Genomic DNA, 19088 nt, shown 5'->3' with positions numbered 1-19088 from the left:
GAAATCATAGAAGCATGTTAAGTTGATTTGTGGGATTAACTGATGCTGTGCTACTCAGCTTCAAGTCAAATAATACGAAGTACATTTTATTTAAAAATTGACCCCCCCCCCCAGACATTCTCTCATGCAACAGAATTAAACCAGCAGTATGTAAATATTTTCAGGAAAACAAGATATTCGGTTGGAAATGTAGTTTGTTTCAAACAACCTAACATGATATAAACACCTTCACTTCTTCCTCTTATTCTGCTTCTTCTTTTATATATAGGAGGGTGTGCTGAAAAGTAATGTTTCTGAATTCTTATGAGAAAATTCTTAAAGCTTTGTAAATAAAATATTAATGTTATTAACATTCTGCATCTTTATTTTTCATGTCTATGTATATGCAGTCTTCTGCCACTAGAGGGCTCCAAATTGTAACATGGTGGCATGTAAGGTTCATACGTCGGTGTTTGAGAAACAGCATGCTGTAATCAAGTATCAAATTTGAAGAGTTTGTGCAAACAAGGAGCTCCCTCTCCTTCAGCTTGACAATGTCAGACCACATATGAGCACTGGGACATCTACAACAATCTTATGCTGTGGGTTTACTGTCATTGATCATCTTCCATATGGTCATGACTTGGCTCCATCCATTTTTCATCTGTTCCCAAAACTTCAAGAACACCTCTGAGAACTTCAGGACTTCACTTTCATAAGAGAAGAAGCAGTACAAGCAGAGGCAAATTTGTGGCTCTGTGAACAAAGTCAAACATTCTATAGTGATGGTACCACATTGGGAGACATGTATTTGTCACTGGGTGCCTGTATTGAGAAATAAAGATATCAACATGAAGAATAGAGATATAGAATATTCATACTGTTAGTTTTATTTAAAAATCTGCAAAAGTTATCACATAAAAAATTCGGAGACATAACTTTTTAGCACGTCTTCATATACATCATAACTGCACCTTAAGTCTTCAAGAAGTTTAAACGATTACTCAAGGGATATACTATGACTCCCTACATATTGCTCATGAGGATAAAATTAGAATAATTACTGCATGCACAGAGGCATGTAGACATTCATTCTTCCCGTGCTCCATACATGAATGGAACAGGAAGAAATCCTGATAACTGGTACAATGGGATGTATCCTCTGCCATGTACCTCATGGTGGTTTGCCAAGCATTGATGCAGACATAGATGTCTACATGTGTTTGTCAACTTTTTCTTTTATTGATGTAATTTAGATTCTTGTTATTGCAGTCATATAGTTTTCAGTCTTGGACATTGTGATGAACAGTGTGATTCAATTAGTTCTATGTCAAATTTATTAACTCAGAAGATGATTTGAAGGCTTCATAAGGTCATCACTAAGCAAAAATCTTGAAGTAAACATTAAATCTTCAGGAGTAACCTCCTATATGGTTTTTTAACCCATTTTTTGCTGATTCCAAGAAGGTATTTACTTTCTCACAAATCTTTATGTATTAAAACCCAATTTGAATTAGGGTCACTAAACATTCTTTTTCCATTCCATGTATCTGAAATCAGTTTCAGTGATAGTGTAGCCCAAAATTTTCCAATCGTAATGGTATTTTTAGATTTCCAATAACTTTTATTTTAAGGGAGAAATTTTAAATTTTTAACTTTTGTTCAGTAGTTAATTAATGGCTGTTGGATTCAGATTTGGGAGAATACTTTCTTGTGAGTGCTTATGCTAATACTGTATTGACACTTGCAATACCTCACATAAGTTCTGGGTTCTCTACAAATATAACTATTCATTTATTTATCCATTCAACAGGTGAATGAAATTAATGAAGATTCTGATGTTGAATTACAGTAGAAAAGGAACTAAGTGTAAATAAGCACATAAACACACACACACACACACACACACACACACACACACACACACACACCTGTTCATATAATTAAATGACATGCACAGACATTACGAATTATGTTCTTTTTTGAATAATCTTTTTAAATAGTTTTCTGTTATGTGCATTCCACTGAAGATTATTTTGTGTTACAATATATTACTGTTCTGATGCAGGAACTTTTTACAATGTCCATTATGAACAGCATTCCTATTTATAATAACAAATATACACTATGTGATCAAAAGTATCCGGACGCCCCACAAAAACCATACGTTTTTCATATTAGGTGCTTTGTACTGCCACCTACTGCCAGGCACTCCACATCAGCGACCTCAGTAGTCATTATACATGATGAAAGAGCAGCATGGGGCATTCCACAGATCTCATGGACTTCAAACGTGGTCAGGTGATTGGGTGTCACTTGTGTCATATGTCTGTACCTGAGATTTCCATACTCCTAAACATCCCTAGGTCCACTGTTTCCAATGTGATGGTGAAGTGGAAACGTGAAGGGACATGTACAGCACAAAAGCATACAGTCCGATCTTGTCTGTTGACTGACAGAGACTGATGACAGCTGAAGAGGTTCTTGATGTGTAATAGGCAGATATCTATCCAGACCATTGCACAGGGATTCCAAACTGCATCAGGATCCACTGCAAGTACTTTGACAGTTATCCAAAAGGTGAGAAAACTTGGATTTCATGGTTGAGCAACTGCTCATAAGCCACACATTACGTCGGTAAATGCCAAACGATGACTTGCTTGGTGTGAGAAGTGTAAAGACTGGATGATTGAACAGTGGATAAATGTTCTGTGGAGTGATAAATCATGGTACAGAATGTGGCAATCTGGTGGCAGGGTGCAGGTATGGCGAATGCCCGGTGAACATCATCTGCCAGCGTGTGTAGTGCCAACAGTAAAATTCTGAGGCAGTGGTGCTACGGTGTGGTCGTGTTTTTCATGGAGGTGCTTGCTTGCACCTCTTGTTGTTTTGTGGGGCACTACCACAGCACAGGCCTAAATTGATGTTTTAAGCACCTTCTTGCTTCCCACTGTTGAAGAGCAATTCGGAGCTGGCGATTGCATCTTTCAACATGATTGAGCACCTGTTCGTAATGCACAGCCTGTGGCAGAGTGGTTGCACAACTATAACATTCCTGTAATGGACTGGCTTGCACAGAGTCCTGACCTGAATCCTACAGAACATCTTTGGGATGTTTTGGAAAGCCTACTTTGTACCAGGCCTCACCAACTGACATTGATACCTCTCCCCAGTGCAGCACTCCACGAAGAATGGGCTTCCATTCCCCAAGAAAACTTCCAGCACCTGCTTGAACGTATGCCTCCAAGAGTGGAAGCTGTCATAAGGGCTAAGGGTGGGCCAACATCATATTGAATTCCAGCATTAACGCTGGATTGCGCCACGAACTTGTAAGTCTTTCAGCCAGGTTTCTAGATACTTTTGATCACATAGTGTGGCTGTTACTGGCTGAACAATTCCTGTGTTATTTAACAATACAGGCACATTCAAGCATACAATATAATCACTTTATTTATTTACTCTGTTACTTTTAATTTTTTGCGTTTATATCCTCGCCCCCACCTTTCCCTTCTTCCTCTCTCTCTAACTATCTCTGCTGCTCTTCCATAAACTTTTCTGCTTTCCTCATAGTTCGTAGCTGCAATGTTCATTTCACTTCTCTTTTCTCTTCCTCTTAATCAATGTTTCTATCTCACACTCTCCTGCTGTCATCTCTGGACTGACACTGGCACAGTGTTACCAATGTACTATCCTTGACCTTCTGTCTATGATGCCTCTCCCTTTATGCCTGGTTACTCTCTTTGTGACAATAGATGGGTCTCTCTCAGATGGGGGGTCTGAGTTTCCTGCATCTCTTCCAAGATCCCCAACTTATTCCTCTTTCCTCCTTGAGGTAGGAATTATCAGTTCCAAAAGCTAGAGAAAGTTAGTGGAGGCCAGCCATTCTGTGTTTTTGTAATTACATAGTATTCTTAAGCAAATGTTCCATTTGAAAAAAAAAGTGTTATTTGTGTTTCAGGCAATTAAAAGCAACTATGAAAACTTCAGACCTCAAACAAAAGATATAATTGTCCTTGAAATATCACCAGAGAGCAAGCTCCCGAATTCTCTTAATATCCTTACTAACAGCCGAACCTTATTGCAGATTCTTGGCAGGTTAGTGTTTACATATTGTAATATTTTATGTTATTTTATTTATTACTATTGTGCTTTTCAAAACCTTTTCAGCAAAGAAATAAAACTATTAACTGTAAGATGTAGAGAAAAAATGAAAGTATTCCTAAAAATGTGTTCAAGTCATTCCTGTGGTTATCAAATAATTTTTTTGTTGCAGTAATCATTGCAATTGAAATCGAAAGTCATGTTCTGCACAATATAGTTGGCTTCAGTTCACACCTCAAAAAGATCTTTCCAACTTAAATGTTTGAGGCAAGCTAGATCATGCAGTGACTTTTTATGATTTCCTATTTCTTTATGTACAAACAGATCACTGATCATCCACATAGAAACTGTACTGATGTAAAGTTCATTTATTATTGATGACTATAGGAAACAAAAGAAAATTTCAGAGTAGGAATTAAAATCCATGGAGAAGAAATAAAAACTTTGAGGTTCACCGATGACATTGTAATTCTGTCAGAGACAGCAAAGCACCTGGAAGAGCAGTTGAATGGAATGTCCAGTGTCTTGAAAGGAGGATGTTAGATGAACATCAACAAAAGCAAAACAAGGATAATGGAATGTAGTCAAATTAAATCGGGTGATGCTGTGGGAATTAGATTAGAAAATGAGATGCTTAAAGTAGTAAATGAGTTTTTCTATTTGGGGAGCAAAATAACTAATGAAGGTTGAAGTAAGGAGGATATAAAATGTAGACTGGCAATGGCAAGGAAAGCGTTTCTGAACAAGAGAAATTTGTTAACATTGGGTATAGATTTAAGTGTCAGGAAGTTGTTTCTGAAAGTATTTGTATGGAGTGTAGCCATGTATGGAAGTGAAACGTGGACAATAAATGGTTTAGACAAGAAGAAGCTTCCAAAATGTGGTGCTTCAGAAGAATGCTGAAGATTAGATGGGTAGATCACATAACTAATGAGGAGGTACTGAATAGAATTGGAGAGAATAGAAATTTGTAGCACAACTTGACTAGAAGAAGGGATCGGATGGTAGGGCATATTCTGAGGCATCAAGGGATCACCAGTTTGGTATTGGAGGGCAGCATGGAGGGTAAAAATCATAGAGGGAGACCAAGAGATGAATACAGTAAACAAATTCAGAAGGATGTAGGCTGCAGTAGGTACTGGGAGATGAAGCTTGCACAGTATAGACTAGCATGGAGAGCTTCAGTCTCTGGACTGAAGACCACAACAACAACAACAACATACGATAAACATATTATAGAGTAAAATCACATAGAGTTACAATGGGAATGGCCCATAACTGCAATTTAGAAAAAGTATACACCTTTCTGAAACAGTATTCCTTAAATTATTCTCCTCATACTTGGCCTCATCTTGTTTTGTCTAATGGAGGGATAAATTCAACTAGAGTCCCTCTGATGCATCCTACAAATAAATTTATGCTATTACCAGTTGGTACATTTATACATCATTTATAAATTTCATATACACTTAAAATGTTTTCAGCATGTTAGTGCATGAATTATTGCTGTTTTCAAACTGTGTTGTCCAGAAATGTAATAAGTATTAATGAAGAATTACATTTGATGATGAACCATTGAAGACCCATTTAAGAAAAAATAAGTCCTGGCTATCAGTACTAGACTATCTTTAATATCACTTATAGCCAGTCCAAGTTTTTCATTCTACACTTTTCCACAATAATTATTTTTAATGCAAGTTATTGATAAGATATCAATCTACAGCTAATTGTTACTACCAGAAAGTCCACAAGACATCAGATATAAAGATTGTACATTTAGAACCCATATCTACAACACACATGTTTAATCATTATAATTTATTTATTTATACAATCATAAACAATGTGTGTTGTATGGATGTTGCCTAAATGTGTTCCTTGATTAAATGTGTATAGATATATACAATTTAAATATTCACTAGTACCCACAATTTAAATAAACACAAATAACTGCATACAATTTTCCAGAGCTCATGTTTCATTTTCATACATCTTATGTTCCTGTTCTGTGTAAATGTTGTAAACTGTCACTTGATTATATTGTATTATATTTATCTGTCATCATGATATAGAGATCATTCAGAACACAATAATGCATCATTGTCACTTGTCACTCTGCACTATAATTGTGACCATTTTGTCATGTGTCACACAGGAATTACTTTAGAAGTTCCATGGAAAATATTTAATTTAAAGCTGATGTTTCATAAATTCAAAAATGCTGTTTAATGTCAACATGTTTCTACTTCTTTTTTTGGCACAATTCTAAAATATGTGTGAGTCTACGAAGTGAAGTGTTGAATTAAAGTTTTGGTTTATATATGGTGAATTGTGTTTCATTAATTTTAAATTGCAATTGCACAGTTTGTGTACAGGAAACATGTCAAAAATTTACATTACAATCACAGTTATTTTTACATTAATAAATAATAACACTAAAATGAAATTTCAATGAACAGCTCTCTCTCTCTCCCTCTCTCTCTCTCTCTCTCTCTCTCTCTCTCTCTCTCTCTCTCTTGTAGGACATGTAGGAATTTGTATTCAGCACAAATACCGGTTTATCCTGCATGAATCATCCCCTGGTTAATAGCATTTCAGTATCATACAGCCTTCTTTTCAGTAGACCTAAATTCATTTGCATTACCTTGTTCCTTTTCAATTTATTGTAAATTTTCATTCCTTTATATTTCAGTACCTGGGCATGCAGTTTGAGCCTGTGGGCATGAAGCATAACTTTTCTTTGTTTCTTGTATTATGTGTGAACAAAATTGTCCCCCTCAAACAATTCTGGCTTGAAATAAAAAAAAATAATAATAAACTCATAAGTATATAGAGAAGGGACAGTTACTATTTTAAGTTGTTAAATAATGGGTGACATTGTTTTTTTATGATTTACAGTGCAGATATTACTAATTAATTTTTCTTGTATCTTGACTATCCACTCTATGTATTTGAGCTTCCATCCAAGAAAGACCAAACCTAACATTGGACTCAAAGTAGCTTGTCTGTGTTACTTTTCATGTGTACGTGTCAGTTAAAATTGATAATATTTGCACTGCAAATGCAAATCTGCTCAAATTGTTATGTAGGTAGGCAATAAGTGCCTGCCAGCTCAAATTTTTATCCAAATTTAATATTAAAAATTTTACTGAGTCAGTTTCTTCTATATCTTGGTTGTTGTGAAAAATCTTAACCTGCTCACATTTTGACTGTTTGGTTTTTAATTGTGTCATGTCAGTCTTATATATGTTTAGATTCACCCATTTAGCTACTAAACCAAGTTTCTAAGGTACCTGGGTACCAATAAATATTCAGTCAGTTTTTCTGCATCATGATTTTCAAGTAACACAGAAGTATTACCTGCAAACAGAAGTAATGGAGAGTGATGTTTAATGGAATATCATTAACATAGATCTGAGCGGGGTAGCTGTGCGGTCTGAGGCGTCTTGTCACAGTTCATGCGACTCCTCCTGTCGGAGATTCAAGTCCTTCCATGGGCATATATGTGTGTGTGTGTGTGTGTGTGTGTGTGTGTGTGTGTGTGTGTGTGTGTGTGTGTGTGTGTGTGTGTGTGTGTGTGTTTTGCCCTTAGCATACGTTTAAGTTAGATTAAAGTAGTGTGTAAGTTTAGGGACCGATGACCTCAGAAGTTTGGTCCCATAGTCCTTACCACAAATTTCCAATTTCCAACTAACGTAGAACAGAAATAGGACTGTGTCTAACAGGGAGACATGTGTGACAGTCAGAAAGATTATTTTCCATGGAGAATGATATTTTGCCCCATTTAAAATAATTATAACTTTTTTTTTTTTTTTTTTTTTTTTTTTTTTTTTTTTTTTTTTTTTTTTTTTTTTTTTGATAAGTAGGATTTAAGCAGCTGTAGTCAATGACCCAGATTACCCTTGTTAAATTTGTAAGTAAGCAAGTCTTGGGTTACAGAATAAACATGTTTGGGAGGTTGCAGGTGATTCCTGCCACCTTATTGTTCTCATATAAAGATGCTAATGATATGATTATTTTCTCAACAAATCTGTTTACAGTATGTATGTTGTGTTTCTCTAGTAGGAAAACCAAGCTGATTCATTTAGAATGATGGAACGTTTTGCAATGTGGTGTTGGATTTCGATAACAGCAGCTTCTGAGATATTTTAGACATGACTGGGAGAATTGATACAGGAAGATAATTTCCTGTGACCTCCCTTGATTCAGTTGGAAAAGTGGTTTAATTTTGGCATATTTCAGCACTTCCATTGATTTATTGCATGAGTTAGTGGGTTTGCAATTATATTGTATACTTATTTGGTCTATATCTGTTCTGTCCATGTCCCTGTGAAAATTTTCTTTGTCTCTTTTTTTCATATGATGATCACTAAAAATAATGTCACACAGTTTTTTCCTTAGAACATATTTATTTTTAAGAGTTAGAATTTGGTGACAGTATCAACATTTCTTTTACTTACACTATTTTTCTCCATCATGTTCTATGCTGTTATGCCAGCATTGAATAAAAGCATATTTTTCCTGTTGCTAAAAACTCTTATTCTGTGCTGTTAGTCATGCTTACACTGCATGAATTATACTCTTATCAGGTCTGGCATATGGGGTGGATGAGACAGTGATGGCCATCACCATATGTCATTGTGTTCCTGGGTTCTGAAATTTCTGTGTGGGTATGCAGTGTAATGCTGAGAAAGATTTCTTTAGGGTTCATCTCAGACCAAACACATCAGAAATGGTTCATTAGTTCAGAGGCTTCACATATACCTATTAATTAATGGCTGATACTTTTGGCAATACATTCACAAGAATGGTTCCATCACTGTCCGAAACAATTGTTATCGTGACTCTGCCAAGGGAACTGGCTTGAATGTCTTCTTTTTTGGTGATTGTGGTTAATGCTACTAGTGACTGCCTTTTTGTTTCTGGGTCAAAGTGATGCATCCAAGTTTCATCACTAGTAATAATCCTTGAAGGTCCATCCATTGGCCTCAAACTGCTCAAACAGCACAGACAAAATGGCTTGTCTTTGGATCTTGTGATCTGTTGTGAACATCCTAGGACACCATCATGAGCACACTTTTGAAAGACCAAGAATTTCAATCACTGCACACGTACTTCTAATGCTCACCAATAGTAAAGCCAATCTCAAGTTGTGATGTGCCACTCTGCAGCAATAATGGCATCTGCATGATTTACCCTGTTGGGAACAGTGACTGTGGCTGGATGACCCAAATGTGACTGATCATGAAGCTCAGCTTCTACACTTCCTGCCACTTTTAACTCTCTTTATCTTTTACCAAACAAAACTCCTGTCAACTAAATCATTACCACACACTGCACACAAATGTTTATGGATGTTCATCAATGGTTCTTTTTCCACAACCAATAAGTCAGTTACAGCATGTTGCTTGTAATGGGTCTGTCACATGTAGACTCCAATTTGTTTGTTCCATATGGCCCTGCCCTCTGATGAAATTGTGCAGAAGAAACATCAAATATGATGCACCTAAATAGATGTTTGTGTGTGTGTGTGTGTGTGTGTGTGTGTGTGTGTGTGCGTGTGTGTGTGTGTGGGTGTGGGTGTGTGTGTTTGATCAGCACACCACTGAGACATCATGGGAGTTCAGGAAGCCCATGCATTCATGTGTGTAAATGGCTGGAAAGTTGAGATTTTAAGTTCTTTAAAACAATCCCTACACAATCCCCCTTGACAAACTCCTTTTACAGTTCTTATAACTCACTTCTGGATTTTATAAAGATTTGCTGTTCCACATTTATGAAAATCATGTACCTCACTAAACTGTGAAAGAGTGAATAATATGTGCACAAGAGTGTTTCTATAGTTCAGTACTTCTAAAGCATTTTTGACATGTAAAAATATTGATACAATTTTTCTCTACATGGCTTTCCTATCTTAAGTGACTGTGTATTATTCAGCAGTCATTGGAAGTGAAGAGCACAGCAAATTATCCAATTTCAAAAATGAATATGACATGTCTCAGATTAACTTGATGTTTATTTGTACTCTCAAGTAAACTGACTTCTTGTATGAACAGCTGTTTATAAGAAACACCACAATAAAATCTCCACATGAATGACAAACAGACAGCTTGAGCTACCGCAACAGAATGAATACATATTTGACAGGTAATGAATGTTTCTCTTGTATCTGATGACATCATTAGTATTGTCACAGCACCCTCTTTTTCATGGCACACCCTGCATCTCCAAACCAAATGCCACAGCACAGAATAACTGAATGCCAGGTACTGCAAGTCATGGTGAAGCTGCAACTGTTGAACCCCCTTGAAGACATACGGTGTCCACCTATACCCATGTACAGCACAAACAATAATAAACATTTGCAAACAGTTTGTGATCCTAAATTACTTAACTAATAAAAAATATTTTCCAGTGTTGCAAGCATTATTCATTAGTTACGTACATGTTGAGCAACAAATCACTATACATAAGTGATATGTTGCATCACAGTATCCATACTCCTAAGAATTTTGTATGAGAGGCCTTTTGAAACATATAGCGTCAAAAGGTAATCAGTTTATTAGATTCTTCATTGTTTCTTGGATAGTTGAACCTCATACACACTTATTTATTACCAAACAGTTGTCAAAAAACCATTTCTGTCATTACATTGATATTCTGCCACTGACATACTTCATGTAGTACCTTAATTTACAGAAAGACTCGTATTATCTGAAAAAATCACTGCATATGGTGTAGATAACTAGTGGCAAAACATTTATAAAATTATTTAATTTTATAGATAAAAAATCTACTCACCAAGCACAGAAGGACACACACATAAAAGACTGTAGTGATTGGCAAGCTTTCGCAGCCAGTGGCTCCTCCTTCAGGCAGGAGGGGTGAAGGGGAAGGAAGGAGGCTGAAGGAAAAGAATTGGAGAGGTCTAGGAAAATGGGTAGATTTCAGGAAAGTCACCCAGAAACTGTGGGTCATGGAGACTTACCATATAGGGGTAAACATTTATAATGTTAACAACAGCACACCATCTAATACAAAACTTTGACATATGCCACAATTAACTTTTATGAAGATTTAGACAAAAGTTTCATAATTGTGCTATACTTCTACTCTTTAGAACTTGTCTGACACATAGGAAATGAAACAATGCAAAATCTGGTATATAATGTAACAGTATTATGAAAAGGACAGTTGCTACTCACCATATAGTGGTGATGCTGAGTCGCATATAGGCACAACAAAGCGCTGTCAGAAAGTGAGCCAACAGGACAACAACACACACACACACACACACACACACACACACACACACACACACATGTAAACACAACTCACACACACATGGCCCCAGTCTCTGGCAGCTGAAGCCACACTGAAGCAACACCACATGTTGTGAGAGGCAACCAGGTGGTGGGGGTAAGGAGGTGGCTGGGGCAGGGCAGGGAATGGATAGCAGGATAGGGGTGGAGGATGGTAATGTGCTGCTTGTGGAAGTGTACAGGCACAAGATGGAGAGCAGGTAGGGCAGCGAGGTACAGTCGGGAGATTAGATAGAGGGCAAGGGTAGTGGAAAATTAGAGAAGTAAAAAGACTGAGTGTGCTTTGGTGGAACAGAGGGATGTGTAGTGCTAGAATGAGAACAGGGAAGGTGCTAGGTGGGTAAGGACAGTGACTAACAAAATTTTTGATGCCAGGAGGGTAATGGGAACAGAGGATATATTGCAGGGAGAGTTCCCACCTGTGCAGTTCATAAAAACTGGTGTTAGTGGACAGATCCATATGACACAGGCTGTGAAGCAGTCATTAAATGAAGAACGTTGCATAGGGTGGGTGTGCAGCAATGGGGTAGTCAAGCTGATTCTTGGCCACAATTTGTCAGTGGCCATTGATCCGGACAGACAGCTTGTTGGTTGTCATGCCCACTTAGAATGCAGCACGGTGCTTGCAGCCTAGCTTGTAGGTCACATGACTGGATTCACAGGTAGCCCTGCCTTTGATGGGATAGATGATGTTTGTGACCGGATTGGAGTAGATAGTGCTGGGAGGATGTATGGAACAGGTCTTGCATCTATGTCTCTTTCAGTGATATGAGCCATGAGGCAAGCGATTGGGGGCAGGGCTTGTGTAGGAATGGATGAGGTTCGATGGGCGGTGGAATACCACTGCGGGAGGGTTGAGAAGGATAGTGGATAGGACATTTCTCATTTCAGGGCACAACAAGAGGTAGCCAAAAACCTGGTGGAGAATGTAATTCAATTGCTCCAGTCCTGTGTGGTACTGAGTCATGAGAGGGATCCTTCTCTGTCCAGACAATGGGACTTGGGAGGTTGTGTGTGACTGGAAAGACGGGGAATGGGAGATTTACTTTTGTTCAAAGTTGGGAGAGGGGGGGGGGGGGCTAATTAAAGTCTGTGAAGGTCTCAGTGAGAGCTTCTGTGTATTTCAAGACGGGCTGCTTGTCACTACAGATGCGACAGCCATGGGCAGCTAGGCTATGTGAAAGGGTGTCCTTTGTATGGAATGGCTGTTGAAGTGGAGGTTTGCTGGTGGTAGGTAGGTTTGAGATGAACAGAAGTACTGATGTAGCCATTTTTGAGGTGGAGCTCAACATGAGGAAGGGGCTTGTTGGGTTGGGTAGGACTAGGTGAAATGAATGGGAGAAAAGGTGTTGAGGATCTGGAGGAATGTGGATAGGGTGACCTCACCCTCAATCCAGATCACAAAGATGTCATCAGTGAATCTGAACGAAGTGAGGGGTTTGGGATTCCGGGTATATAACAAGGATTCCTCTGGATGGTTGATGAATAGGTTGTTGTAGGATGGTGCCATGTGGTGCCTGTAGCCATATCTGGGATTTGTTTGTAGATAATGGTTCCATAGGAGAGGTAATTGTGGGTGAGGATATAGTTGGTCATGGTGACAAGGAAGGAGGTTGTTGGTTTGGAATCCATCAGGCATTGGGAAAGGTAATGTTCGATGGTGATAAGGCCATGGGCATTAGGGATGTTAGTGTAAAGGGAGGTGGTTTCAGCAGTGATGACCAGGGCACCATGTGGTAAAGGATCAGGAAATATGGAGAGTCAGTGGAGGAAAGGGTTGGTATCTTTTATATATGAGGGTAGGTTGTGGGTAATGACCTGAAGGTGTTGGTCTACAGCAGCAGAGGCTCTCTCAGTGGGGACACAGTAACCAGCCACAATAGGGCATCCTGGGTGGTGGAGTTTATGGAGAAACTGGAGATCCTACTGGATTTCTGGAATGGGATCACTGTAGCAGGGTTTGTAGATGGATGAATCTGACAGCTGACAGAATCCTTCTGCCAAGTAATCCTTGCAGTTCAAAACAACAGTGGTGTGTCCTTTGTCAGCAGATAGGATTATAAGGTCAGGATCAGTTAGAGGTGGTGGATTGCAGTCTTTCTGCAGATGTAAGGTTAATTTGTGTGTTGAGAGATTTTGTGAATGATGATGAGGCTAGGTTTGAGGTTAAGAAATTCTGGCAAGTTAACAGGAAGTGATTTGGGAGCAGTGGGGGTGGATCACAGTTGGATGGAGGAGTCATCTGAGTCAGGCAGGGTTCAACATTGGTCTTTGATTGAATCTGATTGATAGGTTTAGTGGCAAAAAAGTATTTCCACTGTAGGGACTGGGAGTAGGAGATAAGGTCTTTAACAAGTTGTGCATGACTGAATTTGGGATTGGGGCAAAATGTGAGGCCTTTGGAGGGGACTGATACTTCTAGGTTTTTGGAGGAAAGATTCATGACTGTGTTTTGGGTCTGTTTAAGTTCTTAATTGTGTGTGATGGTGGGAGGGAGATTTTAAGGGTGGACCATATACAGTAGGTCTGGAAGACAGCATTTGTCATCTATGAAGGGATTGGGGGAGGTTTGGTGGTTGTAGAGGTTTTGGGTAGTGTTGGTCTAAGGCAAAAGTATGAAGTGAAGAGGGTTGAGAATTTTTTGAGGTGGCATTGTGCATGTTGCACTAGCCCGTGGAGGGCAAGAGTTTCAGTGTATTTTATGGGATCCAGGAACTTGGAATTGTGTAGCAGGAGATAATTTTTCATATGGAAAGAAGGTATCGCAAGGAGGTTTGGGCCTGACTGATATTGCTTTGCAGGATTATGTTGGTGATGGTTAAGAATTGGTGTAATCTAAACACATGGAGATCATTGTGACAGTGGGAGATGGGTAATTTGATGGTAAGGCCATTTGGAGTGGGATTCCACGATCCAAGCAATAATGCAGGAACAGTATGTGGGACGAGGTTCTGACTAGGTCATTTCCAAACTACCGTAAGAATATATCCTACTGAGTAGTAGATTGTGATGCATGACATGTGTGGCTTTTGAAAAGTCTAGAAGCAATCCATAGTAGTTTCAGAAACTCAAATACTGCAGTTTCAGTGGATGTGTGTCTTCTAAAGTCTTTTAGTGAATATTGTGAACTGTGGATTTTTTATTCAGGAAATCTAATTATCTCACATACATTACTCGTTGAGTAATTTTTGAGAATCTGGATAATAATGACAGTGATCTGAAGTTTGTTATGTTATATCTATCACTACTATAATTTCAGAGACCAAGCTGCGCATAGCTCGGGTCATAACTTTGTGTTACAAAGACTGCCCCCCTGTGAGCCATCTATCACTCTGAAATTGCACTCATTTTGTATGAAAACAATATTCAAACATCTTGCAACCAGCCCATTGAGAGATGCTGCTTTCTATGTCACTTTACAGAATTATTTAGAGAGAAACATTAACAAACATAACAGCTGCTGTCGTGAAAGGTTGAGTCAATATGACCTCACTGACATAATTTCAAGCATGTTTTCATTAGGTTTTGCGGTTTGCTGTAACTGTGCTACAAATATGCCACATTTTTTGAATGAGCAAGTAATTTTGGAAACTCAAGATGAAGAAATTGCTCAAAAACACACCTCACACTTGGGAAGATAGTTGTACTTTCAGTCAGTATTATTTAAAAACTTGTAATACGTAAAAGAACTAAAGTAAATATGAAAAATAAATCTTAAATCTTGCCCCTTATTTAGTGTATATTAATCTTGAAGATACATCAATTACATATGTGCTGATAAAGCTTTTAAAAAAAGGTGTAAATGGACTGTTTCCTACGTCCAATATTCTTTTAAGTAGCCAGTCTCCAAAATCGTTAAAAAAGTGCTCCACTCTCAATTTTTTTGACATCTTTAAAGTCTGCTCATGTGGAAAATATTGTATGAATAATGACTGCAAGCGATGATTTTTTTTCTTTCACTATGTTTGAATACTTTGTTTGGTTTACCATCTTGTTAGTAGCATCTTTTACTTTTTGTGGTGTTACTGGATACAGAAACATAGTTTTTATTTATTTATAGGAATCAACAGTTTGGAAAGCTGTTGTTTTTGATCAAGTTTTGTTGTTCATTAAATATTGCAGCAATCTGATGTGGATCCTCAATTTTTCCTGCAATCTGTATGGAAATGTGGCATTATTTATTGGTGCTTACCGGTGTTACTGTTTATTACTTTCTGAATTGATTCTGTTTTATTCACTCTTATCCTAATATGCGTTTAATTTTTTAACTTTGTCATTGCTCTTATAACTTTAATGTATACTTCATATATCAGTGTATATTCCTGAAATTAATCTTTCAATAATCAGAAGAAAAATAATCTATCTATTAGCTTTTGGAGTGAATCTTACTTGTGTAATTGTGTTCACAGATTGTACCTCTCTCATGTGGACTTGCATCTGACTGAATTGTATCCCAAAGTTCAGTATCCAGTAAGTCGAGGAACTTCCATGATATCCCCATTCATCAAATGGGAACATTCAGAAGATTGGAAAGTGACATCTGGAAACAATACTTCTGTAAGGACATGTCATCTTTTTTATTTTAAAACTTAGCCCATAAATAAGATGCAATTTTATTGAATGGTTAATTGTTGCCATCATTCATAGATATTTTGTAATTAATAAAATTGAAAGACCATAGTAGTACTGCTATAAATATTTGAAGAGTGTTTGGTACATATGTATCCAATAGTGACTCTTTATTCAGGGTTACAAATACACACACAAAGAGAGAGGAAGAGAGGGGGTAGTTTCAAGTTTACTTTCTGTGCATTTTTGTTTGCTTCGTGTTGCTTACTGATTTTCAAGAATTGATTATAAGTGGTCAGCTAGGGCAAGAATCAGTAATGAATATAAAATCATCTCTCAGTTTGTAAAGTGAATTTTAGCATGGGTATGTCAAGTCTTTACTGCCTAAAATGCATTACAAAGTAAAAAGTTTTTGGGCAATTTCTTCCTCTTGAGCCTCCAAAATTTCTTGCTCACTTAACAAATGTGATGTATTTGTAGCAGAATTGCAGCGTGCTGCAAAATCTAATGGGCACATGCATGAAATTGTCATATCAATCATATTGACTCTGCTATTCCTGAAAATAGCTGTTATGTACACAAGTGTTTCTTCCGAAACAGTTCTCTAAAATTTCTTGCTCACTTAAAAAATGTGATGTATTTGTAGCAGAATTGTAGCATATTGCAAAACCTAATGAGCAAACACATTATATTATGTTATTGTGATCATATTGACTCTGCTATTCATGATAACAGCTGTTATGCTCACAAATGTTTCTTTCAAAACAGTTCTAGATATTGAAAAAGGCAGAGAAATCTCTGTGGTGCAATGGATATTCCAGTAGCCATAACATTGTTCAGAATGCAATACATCCAGTCAATGTGAGTTTTTAATGAATCCACTCACAAATTGTCAGAAGATTTTATTCTGCTAGCTCTTATTTCAGGAAAACGAATGTTTCATTTTGTGAATTTAAGAACCTTGTGTGACTGGTATAGAGTTTGGACTAAGTAACACTTATGATCATGATCAGTATAATATTATCAAACAGTTAGTATCCTCAGATGAGCCAGAATGGATAGTTAAAATACAAGTAATGATGAAATAAATGTATCTTAAAACTGAATATAAAATATTAGCTTATGCTAAAAATAGTTGTTCTATTACTGTAACCTACAGTAAATAAAGAACCAGTTTTATGGTTACAGTATTTACTGGCTATAAACTATTAATAGAACCTAAATCACCAGATTCTTGTACCTGAGATTTGTTAGTTAAAGTTCACAGGAAAACAAACAAATTTGAACAAACTGACACTTAAAGTTCCAGAAGTTCAGGCTCTATCTCCGGGTGCAGTGAATGACCCTTGATATACACAAGAACAAGTTCAGAGTTTTCCACACAACATAAAGGCCATGCTCTCACAGAGATGTGGTAACAGTTCTCTCCTGTATTGTTCAAGTGTTCTCAAACAAGTGTGTAATTACAGGGTGACAATTATTGAACTACATGAAATAAAATCACCGTAACTTTTGAATGGTTTGTGTTTGTTCAAACTGCATGGTTGGCCATGGGGCATTATGGGAATTAGTGTGGTTTGTTTTAGCAAATGAAGCCAACTTTAAATTGGATGGGTTTCTCAATAAGCAAACCTGGTGCAATTGGGAGCCTGAGAATCCACATTTCACGATTGAGAAGTCTCTTCACCCTCAACAGGTGTGGTGTGCAGTGTCCAGTCATGGAATAATCGGTGCGATATTCCTTGATGCATGGTGACTACCAAATGGTGTGTGGAGGTTTTGAAAGATGATTTATCCACATTATCAAAAGTGACCCTTATTTCAACAAGAGATGGTTCATGCAAGATGGAGCTGACATTAGCCTCGATTGGCCGCTATATTCCCCAGATCTGAACACATGCTGCTCCTTTTTGTGGGGCTATAGTAAAGACAAGTTGTACAGTAATAATCCCAAAACCACTGCTGAACCAAAATAGCCATTCAGGAGGTCATCAACAGAGTAATATTGTACATGCCATAATCTAAATCTGAATATCTGTTGTGATGTTGTACATGTTGAATAAAGTGTGTGCATGCTGTAGTTTGTAACTAATTTACTTTTTTTCATATAGTTCAGTAATTGTCGCCCTGTGTATTAATAATATAATTGCTTCTGTGTTGTGGTACATAAAAAAGATACGATGGTAATATAATGATGTTTAATTTTGAACCAGAAACTCTTCACAAAAGAATATGGGAAATATTCTAAGATTGAAAGGTAAGCTGGCTGGAATTGCCTATTGAATTCTAACCATTCTCATGCCAGGCTATGTTGCTGTATCAAGCCTTTCAACTTGTCACATGTTTGCACTCAGGATGGAATCAGCTTTCGCTTTCTGAACACACACATGGCAGGCTATAATGTTGTATCAAGCCTTTTGACTGTTTATGTGTCTGCACTGCAGGGCTACCAGGAACACTGTCATCAATTGGTTGGTCATTTCTGCTTCAAAATTCCATTCATGCAGACATGTACACCAGCGAGAAATTGGACATGCTACTTTTATATGACTTATGTCAAAGAAGTGTTCTTAAAACAATAAGGCTGTTGTCACTGTCCATCATGCCAGACACTTACATGAATTATTAGGTCACTAATGTAGACAGACAGCTTCAATGTCAAACAGAGTTTGAGGATGAAGACTGCACCTGACACAGCACATGGAGAACCTGTTTTGTTTATGACACTTATCAGTCTGCATGGTGACACGAGACGTATCACCAAGGAATGTGGAATCAGCTTGATGAGTGTTGTTCACATCCTGTATCAACTTAAATTACCCCTTATCCTCTGTCACTACATCAGGCACTGAGAGGACATGATTTCAAACATCATACAGAATTTTAATAATGTAAGTAAAAGATAGATTGCTATTTACAATAAAGATGACACATTAAGTTTCAGACAGACACAACTAAAAGACACATACATATGAGCTTTTTGCCACAGCCTTTATCAGAAAAAGAAAGAGAAATGCACACACATTCACACTAGTATGCACACCTCACACACACATGACAGCCATCTCTCGTGACTTGGACCAGAATGCAGCTGTAATGTGGAATGAAAGCAGCAAT

At 37.6% G+C, this 19088-nt stretch overlaps 1 protein-coding gene across 1 annotated transcript in view; it reads left to right on the top strand.

Annotated features, from left to right (window-relative positions):
- Positions 1-19088, top strand: part of LOC126100464 (fatty acid synthase-like) — a 443119-nt gene that overhangs the window by 158540 nt on the left and 265491 nt on the right. The window contains exons 13-14 of the mRNA XM_049911071.1: positions 3938-4074; positions 15812-15959. Of these exons, the coding sequence (XP_049767028.1) occupies positions 3938-4074; positions 15812-15959 (285 nt within the window). The remainder of the gene's footprint in view (positions 1-3937; positions 4075-15811; positions 15960-19088) is intronic.

This window comes from Schistocerca cancellata, chromosome 9, assembly GCF_023864275.1.
Source record: "Schistocerca cancellata isolate TAMUIC-IGC-003103 chromosome 9, iqSchCanc2.1, whole genome shotgun sequence".
NCBI lineage: Eukaryota > Metazoa > Arthropoda > Insecta > Orthoptera > Acrididae > Schistocerca > Schistocerca cancellata.
This window is presented reverse-complemented; position numbering and strand designations above follow the sequence as displayed.